Genomic DNA, 16,597 nt, shown 5'->3' on the forward strand with positions numbered 1-16,597 from the left:
ATGTTTGTGGGACTTAAAAGCAGTTATAGGATTGAGTGAAAATTCTGTGTGATTTTGATAAGCGATTTACAGCATATAAATGTATAATAAGAGCTGCAGGGACAACAGGGTTCAGCCTTAGATGTTAGCTACATCCAGTAATTACATTTGTGTGAGGTTGACCACAGAATTTGGGTTTCCAACAGGGAAACTGTGTTTTCAGATGAGGTCTTAGGGAATTCCATCTAGGATGGTGCATAGCCATTCAAAAAGGGCTTTGACTTCCTTTTAGAGAATTAAAGATAGGAATTGTTTTTAATGTCCTTCATTGTGTCATACATATTACATAGAGAAGATAGGCATGTCCAATATTTACTATAGGCAAAATATCTAATTCTCGATCAGTGTACCTTCTGCGGCAGCATATTTTTTGTGGAATACACGATTGCCCGACCTACATGAATGAGCCTCACCTCGACCTTGCCTAGCGATGACCGTATTCGAAAACTGCCATTGGTCAATTCTCAAAAGCTATTTTTGCGCCATAAGTTTGTGGTCTTTTCGTAGTGTGCTCAACACAAACATCTGTACGTATGCTCTCATGACTGAGAATTAGATATTTTGCCTATACAATAGAATATTTGACCTGCTTATGACAAGATGTGAGATACTAAGAACTACAGTTCAATTTATTCTTATCTAGTTTTTACCAAAACTAAATAAAGATGAAGTTACAATTATGAGAACATCCTTGTTGTCTTGAATGAATGAATACATCACAAACCTGTTTACAAATGTTGTGTATACTGAGTGAGAGTATGTTTCTATGTCTGATGACAATGGGACACACTATCCTCTGTGGCGTGATAAACGATATCTAAAATCGTTTGAAGTCTGATCAGATTTTGCGTATACAGGCTAGACCACGCCCACTGAATAAGGATTTGTGTCATTTTAGCATGGTTGTAAAGGAAAGGAAGAAATACTAAATTACTTTGGATTATATTTATTAGTGTCATTTATATAATGAAATGTAAAGCAAACAAAAACAACAACAAAAAAAGAAACATTATCATGATACTCTTTAACTTATCACTATTCAGTGAATATATATGTGATGCGATCAAGCAAAATCAGTCGCGCAACTGGGAAATATTAAATTTGCAGTTTTTTATAGGAGAGTAAAAGCCATTTTTCAAAGCTGCATTTTGCAGAAAACGCCATTGAAATTCAACCAATTCCAAAGATTTGAGCAATTAAAGAGTTTCCAAAACAACAGGAAACAAAAGGAAATATTTCCTTTGTTTGTCCATATCTCAAAATCAATATTTCCAAGTTCCGACTGATTTAACTTGATCGCATCACATAAAGTAAATTCATTAATAGGCAAATCCAATATTGTTAATCACTTTTATATTATTATTGTTGGTAAATTTCATAATTTTGACAAGTAAAACCATTATCAAAATTGTTCAGAGTTCAGGTACTGTAAGTGGTCATGACTGAGTGCCCAAGCATGATGTACGTGCCAAGCACGGCCATGCATAGCGCATTGGAAAAACCTGTTGGGGTCAGCTTTTCGAATATGATTGTGTACATGCATGTCACACTTGATGCCAGGCAAATTACTCTGAACAATAATATGAAAACATCTGAGGTTAACTACCACTAATTGCCTATAATTACATAATTTTCAATGGAAAAATTGCTAATTTCATGCAGAATTTTCTGAACATTTTCTGAACTCTCACAGTTAAAGGCTAACAATACCAGATCAAACTAGATGCTTTAGATCCTAAATGACTAAAAAGTCAACCGAAGTTGAGCCAAAACTTTTCTTGTTTAACACACTGAATCATAGATACCTTATAGTGGCAGTGCACCCTCGAGGCTGAGAGTTAGACTCAGGTGTGGCACATATTTACTAAAAATTGATTGTGTGCGGATGAATTTTGGTAATATTACAACAACAAGGTCAAATAATGAGAGAAACATACCATTTCACTAGCCCAAAATGCATATTTATTCAGTGCTATTTTAGTTTATTTTTGGTGAGTTAAAAGCAGCTTAAAAGCAGATGGCCTACATACAAATAGTTCCTAATCTTATTTTCATGCCTCACCCAGGCCTATTATGTAACCATTAACATTTAAACTCTTAATGGTAAACATCTTTTCTTTGCCTTTGTTAACAGGTTAATAACATCAGTATTCCGTCTTGCCCATGTTGAGTCACAGGCAGTGTCAGCTAATCTAGCTGTTATACTCAGCCCTCAGGTGGGCAGTACAGTCACATGGTTTCTACGACGGTGGCTCCTATCCTATTTATTACTCAATGAAAAGTACTATTCACAGGTGAGTGCATTAATATCCATGATTGTAGTCTACCACTGCTTTCTAAGAGCACCGACTCATCAATGCTTTCATGTTGCTCATGGACGGCAAAATTGTTATAGCTTTTCAAACCCCATATCTTCCCCCATTAAGGGTAGACGAGGTATTGTTGGTCAAATTTTCATTATCTAAATCAATATATTTAATATTGAAAAATTTATTCTACAAATCATATACTTTGAAAACTTGCTTGATTTATTGTTGTGAATGAGTTATGTATGTTTTGCAAAAGTGTTGTTGTTTCAGCCCTCTTTACAACATAACTCAAAATTACTTTACTTGGTGAACCTGTCTTTGTCACTTATTAGTAAAAGGAATGTGTAAAATAAAAAAGGTGTAAAAAAAGTCAAATGAACTTGCAAATACATACATCTGATTCATGGCTTCTTTTCTTTTGACCAATCATGGGAGTATTTTTTTTTATTTCTTGTAAAATAGCACAGTACTCTCTGTACTATCTTTGAGAAGTAAAAAAAACTATGATAAACAAGTGAACAAATTCAAACTAAAACTGAGTGATTGTGTAATAAACTGTTTTAATTGCAGATGAGTCTTCCCTTCACATCAGCCTTTGCCCAAGGTGCAGACAGTGCTCAGTGGGTCACTGGTTTTCTTGTAGATAAAGTCATCAGCAATTTATCTGTATGGAGCTCTGAACATGAACTAGCGGCTGATACTGTAGATTTACTTGTAGCTCTCATAGAGAGAAAAGAGAGGTAAGCAATGGTAGAAATGGGCTATTCCACTTGAAATCAATACACCCCCTATGGAAGTCATGACCTTAATGTCTCATACGGGGAGTGTGATTTTGAAATGGGGATACCTGAATGGGCTACTTCATTAGAAATCTACACCCCTGTGTGGGAGATTAAGGTAATGTCTTCCATAGGGGGTGTATGGATTTCAACTAGAATAGCCCGGGGTAAGATTCATTAGTGATCTACACTTTGTTTCACCTTGGGTGTGGTAGTGACGTCAGTGCTTCTACACAATTTTCCCGAAAGCACCCATATAAGCATGTGCATAATGCTCATGTTGGTATGCATGGTTTGATCCCCTGACCAACAAAATACATTATTATGTTTTGATGAATCCAAGTGTGTAAAAATATTGGATCCAAAACATAATAATGATAAAATTGGATGCTTTACGTCCAATATTTATCGGTCTCGCTATGAGTTTTAAAATATTGGACGAGACGTAAAAACTCATAGCTCGACCAATAAATATGGGCTCAATTGATCCAATTTTATATCACACTTTCATCACTACCAAACTGAAGGTAAAATGATGTTTAGTGAACAACCGCGAACCTGTAAGAATTTAACACATGTATTGGTTGCAACCACAATAACCAAAGTCACTGCATAAACTCAGTTGGCATCATTCAGTAATTCAGCTCTAAAGTGTGGACTTGTCAACCTGCAGTATAAGCCTTCGCAGCCAAATGCTTTACAAATGCTTGGGATAGGGGTTTACATTATGGAAACTTTGTGAAACAGACCCTCACAATCAACAGTATTTTTTTCACTTGTGAAGCTAATCTGACTGCTAACCAGCACTTTGTCCACAGGCCCTACTGATGAAATTAGATAAACTTGCAAATGACTAATAAATGAATTTGTGTTGATATATCCTTACCAATAATACTGGTGGTGTAATTTACCCATATTGTGTTTCTATTCATGTTTTGCAATTTACATCATGGATATATATATGGGTATGACAGACAACATGACTCAAGTATCCAGACAAATGAACACTAAGTATAAAGTGAACCATCAACTAATTTTCATTTTCTTGTAATACATCAAAATGATTGATTGTGGTTAGTGTAATATCTTGAAGTTCTGATTTCATCAAAAAGACAAATTATATGTATGAATCATACTTTGCTCTTCATTTCTTTCACTTCGAAGCAAAATGATTCCCTTTAATGTCACATATAATTCAGCAATAAAGTAGTAAAGATGCACTTGCAGGTGATTGGACTTTTCCAGAATTGATTGACACCCTGTGAAGAAATTGTTTCATAAAAGAGACCAAATATTCTTGGAAAATTTCCCACTCAAATCCCATGACACTGAAAAAAAAGGAATAGGAAAATATGGGAAATCCCAGCAAAATATGGGAAATCCCAGCAAAAATGAAAAATTCCCTGTTTACCTAAAGAAGTCACCCATATTTACATTGAAAAAAAGTAAAGTATCCCATCCCAACCAAAAACTTTGTTAAGGAGGAATCCTGCTTCCTTAGAGGTGCCACCTTTTTTTTACCATTAATCCATTGCCACACTGTGTTTCGTCTCAAGTTGAGAATAACACAAAGTGCCTATTTTAACCTTATCTTGCTGCCGTATACATATACACACGTAGAAGGATGGTTTCCGATGCAACCACGTAAATACACTGACGGCACTCTTAACTTAAGACGAGACCCCGTACAGTAACAAACATTTAAACACTGATCAATGAAATCATTTGTAAACCACAAGTTCATCCACCAAATGTAGTAGCTCATTGCCTGTGATTGGAATTTAAACTTGGCTAATGATACCTGATGAATGATGGCTTAGATCATGTGCATTCTCCAAAAGTGAAATCATGACCTAACACTTAAATCAATTATCTTTTTGGCAATATCTCTTAGTTTTTAAGTGCAATGAATGAGTGACCAGCCTATTTGTGAAGGTACCGACTCCTCGCATGTGCCTTCTATGTTCCAGACAACATGGCACCTTTTCTGTATTATGAACATTATAGTTATCATGGTTATGTGTCATGGAATCCAAAAAGGTAGTCAATATTCTAATCAAAAGATTGCTCAACTTTTCAGAATAGTACAAAACATGGTAACATTCATCTTCAATGAAGATTTATTTGCTAGTTTGAAGAAGTAAAACAATTAAGCTGGATGATTGATCTCAGCAACATGAAAATCATCACATCTCAGGAACTGTAGTCAAATGAGGTTTTCTTTATATATATTTCACCCATTAAATTTAGCATTGTCAATAAATGGGCAAATAAGAGATCTTGCTCAGTATAAAATCTTTTAGACACTTGCCTTTTGTGTTGGTTTCCATGCCTTTGATAAACTACACCTGATTTGTCACAGCCAAAAGTTTCCACAACCTATGAAAATCCTCAATCAAATAAATTTCAATTCTTTGAATCAGAATATATTTCATTACCTACATACCTACCATCCTGCACTGACAATTGCAGATCTTGTGTATTGCTATCAAAATAAGGACTTCTGAAACAATGTTTAATCAACACACCAAGGACCAAAATGGCAGAATATTTTGTCTGTAAAAACTGCATGATACACAGTACAAAATATGCCTAACAACAGCGGTCAGTATTTTTAATGCACAATAGCGGACGTATCTTTAAAATGTATTTGACATGCAGTTGTGATGTACAGCAGATCTCAAACTGAGTACAGTGTTCATTTGCAGGTAGGTCTATGGTTTAATTGTGTGTTCTCATTTGCATTTGCAATTCTGGCTTTTTTTTTGGTCCAAATTTCCGTACTTTCTTTTTAATTTCAGCCCATTTTTGGCCTTTTTAGCCTAATTTCACATGCTTTTTCAGGCTTTTTCAAACTTTTCAGGTTTTTTTTTTCATGGATAGTCATTCTCATGCCTGAATCAACATAATGCATCATGTTAAAGTTTATATTTTATATTTTTGTTTCTAATTTGTTCCTTTACATACAGGTGCCTTCCAGTAATTAAATGCAATAATTTTTGGTTACTAGCCAAGCAGCATGCTACAGACAACCCACCACTAAATATGTTACCAGCTGATATCAAATGTAGTGTTATGAAGGCTTTAGTCATGGCTGGTTCATCTGCACCTAATGATACCAAGGAACGATATTGGAAAGAGGTAACATAAGAACTTATCCTGTAATGCAGGATGATATGGCACTGAGTTGATTGCCCTGAGTCATCATAAGTGTTCAAACATGCAAGTTGCAAGTCTCTGTAAAATTATGGTGGTTTCATACTTTCTGCCGCTTGCCGCTGAGCGGCGTGCCATGTGACACTTCATCATGCCGCTTGCACTTGTCTGCAAGCAGAGCGGCACACCTCTGAGCGGCAGCGGCATGACTCTGAAAGCCATTGTTGCCGCTCAGCATGGCTCAAAAATCAAATATTTTGTAGTCAAACGTCAGAGCGGCACCACTCCGAGTTGACTTGAATTCAACTCCCAGTGATGCTGCCGATCGATATATCGGCTTACTGCTGGTCAACGTTAGTGTTTCTGGTGCGACTGCGCAGTGAAGCAAAATCATCTTCAGAGCGGCCGAGCGGCAAGAAATTATGAAACCAGCATTAAATGATTAAAAACGCTACTATAGTTGCTGGTAGAGATAAAATGTTGTGTCTTACATCACCTGTCACTCCAAGTAGAAACATGCTGTGATTGGCTGTCTTGTAGACTGACCTAATACATTGGATCTCGGTCACTGTACATGTGGCATCCTTTGAGCGCATACACTTGCCACACCCCTCTTGGATGACATCAATGCAACATTCCAAGTCTGCTGGCCACTAGAGCTACACATTCAAACAGATTACATGGTGTGAAATTGCATAGCCTATAAAATGTTCCACTTACCTAACCAGCACAGCGGTCTTTTACATTTGAAAAGCATTATGCATGGTTGATGCCTATTAAGTCATATCCTTTTACACAGTATTATGATGCTGCAACTTTTCAAATCACACCAAATCACCAGAAAAAAAAACAGGTTCCGGAGCCACTGCTTAGACGCTTCCGTGGGAACGCAAGCTGTTAGTGGATTGTTTACAAGCAAAATTAACGGGAGACAAGTTTCAGGAAGTGGTGAATTTTTCCCAGAAGAACACAAAACATATGAACCATAAGTATTACTAGATATGTTCATCCACTTACATGGGCACAAGTGCCAGATCCCTCAACAAAACTTACTTGGACAAACATACCAGACCCTCCTCTCCAGTTGGTGAATATCTAGTCACATTGCAACACTATTGATTGCGAGGGAGTTATTTAGTTAAAATTTAGTAAAAAACCTTTTGGTATAACTAATTTCGTTAATTAATTTCTATGCTTTATCGTTTCTCCTATCCTCCCAGATTATGCTTCCTGTACAAGAACAATTCAAGCAACTTCTTCAGCAAGAAGACTTTGTTAGGAAAGCTCAGACTGAGGGCATCAAACAACAACTCACCCTTCTACTTAGTCTTCTCAAAGGGGTCGTCTTGGGATCACGTGCAGACAATGCAGCAGAATTATTCTCATTTTGTGTGCCTTTGTTAACTGAAAGTGTAGCATTATTAAAGACTTATCAGAACTGTCCAGAAATAATAGAAATGTTGTTAGCTGTATTTGTGGAAGTTGCAAGCAGACAGCTGTGCTATTTAAATGAGGTAAGCTCTAGAAGTAGTCAAAATACCGTACTCGGACGCTGGCGTTATTAACCAATAAGATGTCTGGATTACCTAATAAATATTTATGAGGTATTGTAAAGTCTATATCTCTACCTCCAGTCACCGGCACAAGCTTTGAAGGTCAGCGTGTGCTGTGTTGGCTTAGTGTGGTTTCTTGCATGTACATATGCGGCACGTGTAAAAGTATGTACACACACCAAAGCTAGTGCCGGTAACAGGAGGTAGATAATATGGACTATAGTATAAAAGTGGATTATTGCCATTTGCCAGGTTTAAACTTTCATTTCAAGTATTACGTTCCGGGATTACGTTGTACTGATAACACACACTAGAGCTTAAAGATGCAAATGATCATTGATATTGGGCTTTAGCAGATATTTGCTGGATTTACTCTCCATGCAAGACAATCCAATATGATGGATTTGCCATCACGTTATGCACAGGGCAATTCTGAGTCAATACTCACTGGGTATAATCTCTTTGGCTTGGATGTGTTCGCCATAATTGTTAAAGTTCACAATGATGACAAAATAGATCCCAAGACTGATAATGTAATTGTTGGTTGCAAACCTTGTCAGATATGCAAGCCTATATGCAAGTCACTAGCACATTTAGTGACAAAAATAAGAGCAAATACTATACTGTAAGACAAGAAGTTACATGCAGTACCATAATGTTGTCTATCTTATTGAATGCGCCAAATGCAACATTCAGTATGTGGGTGAAACTGGTAATAACATAAGAGAAAGAATGCGTAACCACAGATGTACCATCAAGCACCACTCCAAACACACAGACAAGCCAGTTGCCGTGCACTTCTTTCTTCCGAATCACAGCATCGATGATGTCAAAGTCACAGTCATTGAATCCCTAGATCGCCAATCCAAATTAAGATGCCCGCAGCGTGAGAAATTCTGGATCAACAAACTTCATTCCCTTCAACCTGAAGGCCTTAATCTTATTGAATAGGTTTTTTTGCCACCCCCCCCCCTCCTTTTTAGATGCGCCTTCACTCTGTGATGTTTTTAAGTTGCGAATCTTTTTTCAGGCTTGTTTTTCGCATTACGCATTAATTTTCTTGTTTGTTTTTAGATTGTTTTTCTTCTGTCATTTTATAATAAAGCCTGAAGAAGGTACGCTTGGTTCCGAAAATTTGCTAAAGTATAACTATTTCCCGTCTCCGATTTGTTTTATTTGATTTTACTTCACGGAAGTGTAGATCCAGTTTAAGTATGTGTGTTTTGTCAACCATCTGTTAACAAATCACAATTTTATTTGGTATGGATGAAGTTTCTCTTTTGACATTAGGGATGTAATTGTTAGTAGCTTGAACTGTTGATAGTTGTACTTTGTCTTTTAATGACGATTATAAATGCAATTTATGATGTAATAATTTGTTTATTTATTGGTCATTCATTGCAGGAGGATACACACAAGTTATATGAAGCCTCGATAGCATTACTACAGACATACTCGCAGTGCAATATGGGTAGACATAGCATAGAATCAACAGCAGAGGAGGATCAGTATCAAGACTTGTCTACCATGATGGAACTACTTACTCATTTACTATCCAAAGACATGGTAGATTATTTATTTGCAGGTTAGTTGGTACTTTCCTCTAGAGTGAGGGTGGACACATTTATTGTTTATTCAAGCCTAGCTCTGGTATAGAGCCATGGCAAAATCCCAAACAGTAGGAAGCCTGTACGTATTTGCAATTTAGATATCAACATCAGAAGCACTCGATGCTGGCACTGTGCTCTTGCAATTTATACGTCAAGATCGGAGGCAACTGGGCTAGTTCAATTTCAAGCCCAACCCATTCTTTTACCTTGAGTTTGATAGTGATGTCAATGCTATATGCGGTTGTACCGCAAGTGTGCCGACAAAATGCCCTTGAGTATATGCGCCTGGAAATTAGGATAAAACGCACAATTCAACAAAGACTGTCCCTGATAAACAGGTCTCAAGTCTGATACTTATGGATGAGCAGTCAGTACAAACAACACTCCAGCATACCAGATCAATATATTTATCCGGGTTAAATTGTTCACAAATGGATTTGATTGGTTGTCACTGTCAGCGCAAAAACGCACCCTGAAAAGTTCAAACTAATTTCAACTCGGAAAGATGTGGTGCATACCGATGGACAGCGATACCAAATCTAATCACTGTGACATCACTCTGCAGTAGTAGAGAGATACTGAGTAATGAAGATAGGCGCCTATTGATGGATATAGATGAAGTTTGGTTGTACCATTATACACCTGTATGGAGGCACCTGCTCCACATGCACAACATGGAGTAGAGCTTCCTCTTCCTCAGGAGGTGACCCCGACAGAGTTGGAACCAATATCCTGGCCCTGTAGAACCAGAAGACAAAATTCATTGCTGAAATGCATTAGAAAGTGTTTTCAGTTCACATACTTGAAGATTTGATATGTAAAAACACTAACAGTTGAGCAGGAATGCACAGTAGGGATTAATTTTGGCTTAACTAACATCACATTTTTTTTCAGAGAACGGTGGTCGTGTTGTGAATGATGGTGTAGATGCAGCTGATATTGTGTTACATGGACTTCACATTGTCATACCATTAATGAATACACAATTATTACAGGTAAGCTTAGTGCTCATGGGGGATTGGGATAGGGAGTACACACTGAATGGATAATGATGTAAAATTGGATAGATTGAGTCCATATTTATTGGATGAGGCATAGTTGAGTCCTAAACTTTTTCAAACATCAAAAATATAATAGTGTTTGAAATTGTTGTGTGAAGAAAAATTAATTGTGCAAAAAGTACCACTTTAACAGCATTCCCAAGAATATTCACACAATTTTCAGCTAAGATTGCTTGGCCCTATTCAGCGTGTGTATGTGAGTGTGCGAGTTCAACGGATAGCGGGACAATATATTGTGAAATCATCTGCATAGTGCTTCCACTATGTCCCTAACTGAAATTCATACATACTTTCATGGATTCCTTTTTCCAATTTCAAACATAATTATGTTTTGATGAATCCAAGTGTGTAAAAATATTGGATCCAAAACATAATAATGATAAACTTGGATGCTTTACCCCCAATATTTATAGGTCTCGCTATGAGTTTTAAAATATTGAACTCGACTACGTCTCATCCAATATTTTAAAAGCTCCAATAAATATGGCTCAATTGATCCAATTTTATATCAAAGCTGATGCAAAAGTGGCACAGGTATGAGGATGTTGAAATTTGCATCTTAAATTAGTGGGGAAATGTGAAAAGAAACATGATTTCTAACTTCCTATTTGTTGGACATTCAAACATGTATCATGATCTATTTCTTTCATATGAGTGGTGGTTTGATATCAGATTTGCCATTAAATTAAAATGCTATTGTGTTTAAGTAGTATTTTAAAATCAGTTCTAGAATCTGAATGATTACTTTTTTAATATTATACTAACCACCATATTTCCTCTTCTGTCCATTCTCCCAGTTTCCCAACCTTTGCATCCAGTACTTCAAACTCATCACCTTCATCTGTGAGATGTACCCAGACAAACTGAGTCAGTTAGGCGATGCCCTCTTCCAGAGCTTTATGGGTTCACTGGAAGTTGGTTTAGCAGATTACGGGACAGAAGTAGCCAAGATGTGTCTAGATGGTATCACGTCTCTTGCAGAACATTGTCACAAGCAGGGACAAAGAGCTGGGGCTTTGTACAGAGCAGTGGAACACTTCTTGCAGGTATGTGCTGTTAGGTTTATACAGTTTTGTTTTAATTTTGGTTTAGTTCCTGGTAGTTAGGTAAACCCAATAATCTGAACAAATATGGGGTCCACAGACTCAAAACTAAATTTTGACATCGTTACCCAAGTTTCAGGTCTCAAATCATAGGGTCCAAGTGAACCCTATAATCTGCAAATTTTGAAAAATGCAGGTACGCCACAATTGTATTGTGTCATAGGATACCAAAACTGGATCTTGCAGTAAACCTGTATTTTGTATCACCTTGAGTTTTTGTTTGCTTTATTTTATTCCTTCAAGTTTGCTAGTTAAGTGTTTCAAGTTCTTAGATATGGAATCTCTTAATTATATTTGTAAGAATCATATCACAATGTTGAGAAGAGTGGAACTTTCTTTTGCCCCAAGAATGTGAATAAAAATAAAACAAACATTTGATATGATAATATCCATTTTCCATAGGTTGTATTTAACTTGGTATTACTACAGTCTTTTGATATGGACTTGACCAATCCTGCATCAGAAGCTTTCTACTGCCTTATATGCTGTCATCAGGTAAATATTATTAGTAAGGGGAACAGTCTCTTCTGCTGTACCACATAAAAGGATGTAACTGGCATATTTCTCTAAAAAGGGAGTTTTCACTTGAAATGAATATAATGGACTCCACTTGCTTGTCGGATAGCCACTACGTAATTTTGAGTAGTTTATGTTGTTTTATTAAAGGAAAGGAGCCATATAGTTCCATGTCAGTTGTGCCATTTTGTTGTGATATGGGAGGAGAGGCAATGATATTTTATTGCAACAATATTTAGGTTCAACAGAGAGGGGCAAAGGGCACATACATGTTGAGAAAATAAACATTGCATCTGGCCAGATTGAAACTGGTAAAATTTGTATTACTAGCATAACGCTCTAACAAATTGAGCCACAGAGGCACGCTGGAGAAAACCAGAATATTGAAATCTAAAGGGAGTAGGTTCAAATGAACTTTGAAATGAAGATTACAAATTTGTTCTTTATGTCAACCCAAAGAACTCAGTATGATCATCTTGATGTATAGGTTTCTTGTAAGTCAGAAAGTAACTTACTCAACACATTGAAGTCTAGAAAACAAAGCCAAGACCAGGATACAAGGAGTGGGTATGCATCTGTATTATGCTGGTTTCATACTTTCTGCCGCTTGCTGTTGAGAGGAGTGATGCTTCATCATGCCGCTTGTACTTTCTGCAGGCGGAGCTGCACACCGCTGAGCAGCAGTGGCATGACTATGAGAACCAATGTTGCTGCTCAGCACCACCAAAAATTGCTTCCTGTTCTCCTTCTCAGAGCGGCGCCACTCCCGAAAGTCAACTCTTGGAAATGTTGCCGCTTGGGCAAAGTGGTGGAGTGATTGATATATCTGCTTGCCGCTGGTCACCGCTAGCGTTTCTGGTGCGACTGCGCAGTGAAGCAAAATCGTTGTCAGAGCGGCAAGCGGCAGAAAAGTATGAAAACAGCATTATATATGTAGGCCAAGCTCAAATTATACCTTTCCATAATTATAGGATCTGTGAATGTATTCAAATATTTTGACATTCACTAATGAAAGAAAGTGTATGTCAGTGTGTTCAAGTCCCCCTCTTTGATATTACTGGGCACAAATAATGTGAATCATGTAATATGGTCAGGTGCTTTGACAATGAGCAAGAAAGATTAACAAATTGAATTTAAGACTTATTCAGACAGTATGATGTTACATAAATTTTTAAACAGCTGTCATGTAATTACTTATCTTACATATTTTACTCAACAGGCCAAGTATTCAGAACTTGTGAACAGTGTGCTCAGCAACCAATCAGAACCTTCATACCGTAATCGTTTAACAGAGGCCTTCAGTCAGCTCACCCCTCCAGCAGAAGCCTTGGTATTGGATAGGAACCATAAAGTGCAATTTCTTCACAGACTAGAAAATTTCCTACTGAATGTGCGGGCATTCTTGTGTGTGAAATAGGGCTGTAATGGTTTATTGGCAATTTTGACTGAGTATACAGGCCGATATCAGGCCAACTTTGGGTCAAAGGCCAGTATTGGATCAGAGATTAATACTAGACCAATATTGGATCAGAGGAAAATATCAGAGGCCAATTGCGGACCAGTATTGGATCAGAGGCCAAAAGCAGACCGATATTGGGTCAGAGGCTAGTATTGAGTCAGAGGCCAATGGTGTGCCAATACTGGATCGGAGGCTAATACCAGACCAATATTGGGTCAAAGGCCAATACCAAACCAATATTAGGTGAGAGGCCAATTTGATCTGAGGCCAATACCAGAAAAATATTGGTCAGGGGCAAGTACCACACCAGTATTGAATCAAAGGCCAATCTAGCAAACCAATATTGAGTGAGAGGGCAGTACCAGGCCAGTATTGGATCTGAGACAAAAAGTGACAAAATCTGGTCCATGGAGGCCAAAGGAGGCATTTTTGACAATTGAGTTACTATAATTATTGTTAAGTTATGAAGTTTTGTGATGTCTATTTTCTTTTGCCTTTATCTCAATTTCAACTTTGCCACCTTTGGCTTCCATGGACCAAATTGTGTCACATATTAGGTCAGAGGCCAGTACCAGGTTACCTGCCAGGTCAGTATTGGATCTGAGGCCAATTCCAGACCAGTATTTGGGCAGATTGATAACATGGTGCTGGATGAAGAATAGCAGGTCAAGGCCTTGTATGTGAATGGTTCTTATAGGCAGATCAGATCAGTGCAGACTGTACACAAAGTTTAATATGCAGCAGCACCTGCCGATTCGTTCAATTAACTAAATATATGTCATAAAACATACCAGTATGTAATAAACCAGTATGTGATGCTATGGGTCTTGCTTATAATCATAAAATATGTTAAATAAGGGACAAAAATGTGTAAGCATAAAATAACTAAGCTGGAATAGCCCAGTGATTGTTCAAAACTGTAAGATGGAGACAATGGGAGAGTACTGAATTAGTGTGTTTCTATTGGATAATAGCGGGGTAGAAAACGGAAATTAACACGGTCAGATGATTTGTTTATCATTTTTTGTTTTGAAGTAGGCCTACAGCGTTCAATTTTCACTCGGGGAAAAAAGATGCATTAGCGGGCCCTAAGATTATTTTAATAAATCAGAAATCACGGCTGAAAATCCTACTTTCGCGTGGACAACTGAAGGAATAAAAGGGACTGCAGACTGGTTTTCATTGCGGTGGGGTGGTGGTATACACCGTATTTTGTACATTGTAGTCATGTTTTCGATCTGGGCATCAAAATTAAATATATTATGTAGGCTCTTCCGTATCGTGGACAGATTTATCTTTGAATTTAAAATGTTAAAATGTACATTAAAAGTAATCAACTTTCGATCGTAATAGGTCCCGAAGTCAACCCACATTAATTTGCAATGACAGGAAATATGACGATGATCGGGCCACGGCGGCTTGTATTTTCCGGATAACATCCCCTAATAGAAATTGACCATTAGCCGTCATTCTCCGCTATTACCCGGTGAACAATTTCACTGGATAAATTCCGGATGCTTAATAGAAACACGCTAAATGAGGGATACTAGTAATGCTCTAAACAGAGCTAGCTGCCAAGTACAGACATGCATTGCCAACTATAGTATGGTTTCACCATATTTTACAATTCAAAAATTTTGCCTTGTCAACCAGTCAGCATGCTTGTCTTAAAAGTGCTTGGCAGCATAGTTTTAGCACTATGCTGGTTCTATGCAGCTTCTAACAATTTAGCTGAGCCCAGTGGGAATGGTACCAGTATTCATGCTAGCAACGAACGAAACACAAAAAAACATGTAAAAGAGTGCAAAATATGGATTTTTGATCTTCTGAGTACTAAAATCTGGATTTTGAAGTTGGTATGTCTGCAAGTAGTACTGATTTTCAGTATTTTGCACTAATTTTACTATGAACAAAACTAAAAATGCTGGTGAGGGAAAGGAATCTCAGAGGTCCACGGTTGGTGTGTCAAATGCACACATACATTCGCTTGTAAGTGGTCGATCCCAAATATGGATCAGTTTCACGAAATCCAACCAAAGTTAAATAACCAAAAAGCATGATTTTGACCTGAAATTTATCACACTGCTCTTTGTGGAAGATTAAGGTCATCTCTTCCATAGGAAGTGTATGTATTTCAACTGAAATATCCCAATGCATAATGACAATATATCAAAAAAAAATGGTTGAAAATGCTCAATTTGGTAGAGAATCATAAAAGTGCATTTCACCCAATTCTAATCGTGATGCTATTATCATAAAAGGCGCGCATAGGAACACGTGATATTTTTTTAGTTTGTCAAAATAAAGGTGTTACACGCTAATCGATACTCAATAATACTTAATAATGTGATTTGAAATGTGCACAATTAATTTTTTCTATCGATTTATGTAATACTGTTATATTGACAAACTAAAAATATTGTCACGTGTTCCTATGTAATAGCATGGTAATATTCAGACAATGCGGACTTGATGTCGATTTTTCCCATGATACATCACGATATATCACGATTACATCGCAAACCGCTGGCGGCGCCCTTATTGCGAATAGCGAGAATTTGGGTGAAGATGGTCAAAATTGTTTCTAGATCTACAAATTCAGTTTTTGAAAATTAATAAAAAAACAAAACATGTTTTACGAATCGTGAATTTGTGCGAGCAAACTCCAAGATTGGAATGTGTAAAATTCACTCCAAAGTTGGAATGTATGAAACGCACACAACTCATTGTGAAATACAAACACATAAGCACATCCCTAAACACACCCGTACAAATAAATGCACTTGCTTATCATCAGGCCAGTGTTGGCCCAAATTTGCTTGGCAATGCATGCCATAAATTCTAAAATGCTTAATGATGTACATTAATTATGCTATTGATGTAACATAGAACTTTTTTTATAATAAGGTATTTTTCTAATGTGATTTATTTTTTAATGATTTAAGAAACAATTGTGTGATATAAGATTGATTATTGAAAGATACAGTACGTTACAGTAGAATTTGATGAAAT

General features: G+C 37.1%; 1 protein-coding gene across 1 annotated transcript in view; it reads left to right on the top strand.

The window, feature by feature from the left end:
- LOC140138041 (exportin-4-like) overlaps positions 1–15,760 on the top strand; it is a 221,547-nt gene extending 205,787 nt beyond the window's left edge. The window contains exons 14-22 of the mRNA XM_072159880.1: positions 2,174–2,333; positions 2,919–3,088; positions 6,097–6,268; positions 7,504–7,797; positions 9,241–9,421; positions 10,341–10,441; positions 11,305–11,553; positions 12,013–12,105; positions 13,346–15,760. Of these exons, the coding sequence (XP_072015981.1) occupies positions 2,174–2,333; positions 2,919–3,088; positions 6,097–6,268; positions 7,504–7,797; positions 9,241–9,421; positions 10,341–10,441; positions 11,305–11,553; positions 12,013–12,105; positions 13,346–13,543 (1,618 nt within the window). The 3' untranslated portion in view covers positions 13,544–15,760. The remainder of the gene's footprint in view (positions 1–2,173; positions 2,334–2,918; positions 3,089–6,096; positions 6,269–7,503; positions 7,798–9,240; positions 9,422–10,340; positions 10,442–11,304; positions 11,554–12,012; positions 12,106–13,345) is intronic.
- Positions 15,761–16,597: the final 837 nt, after the last annotated feature.

Source organism: Amphiura filiformis, chromosome 17, assembly GCF_039555335.1.
Source record: "Amphiura filiformis chromosome 17, Afil_fr2py, whole genome shotgun sequence".
In the NCBI taxonomy this organism is placed as follows: domain Eukaryota; kingdom Metazoa; phylum Echinodermata; class Ophiuroidea; order Amphilepidida; family Amphiuridae; genus Amphiura; species Amphiura filiformis.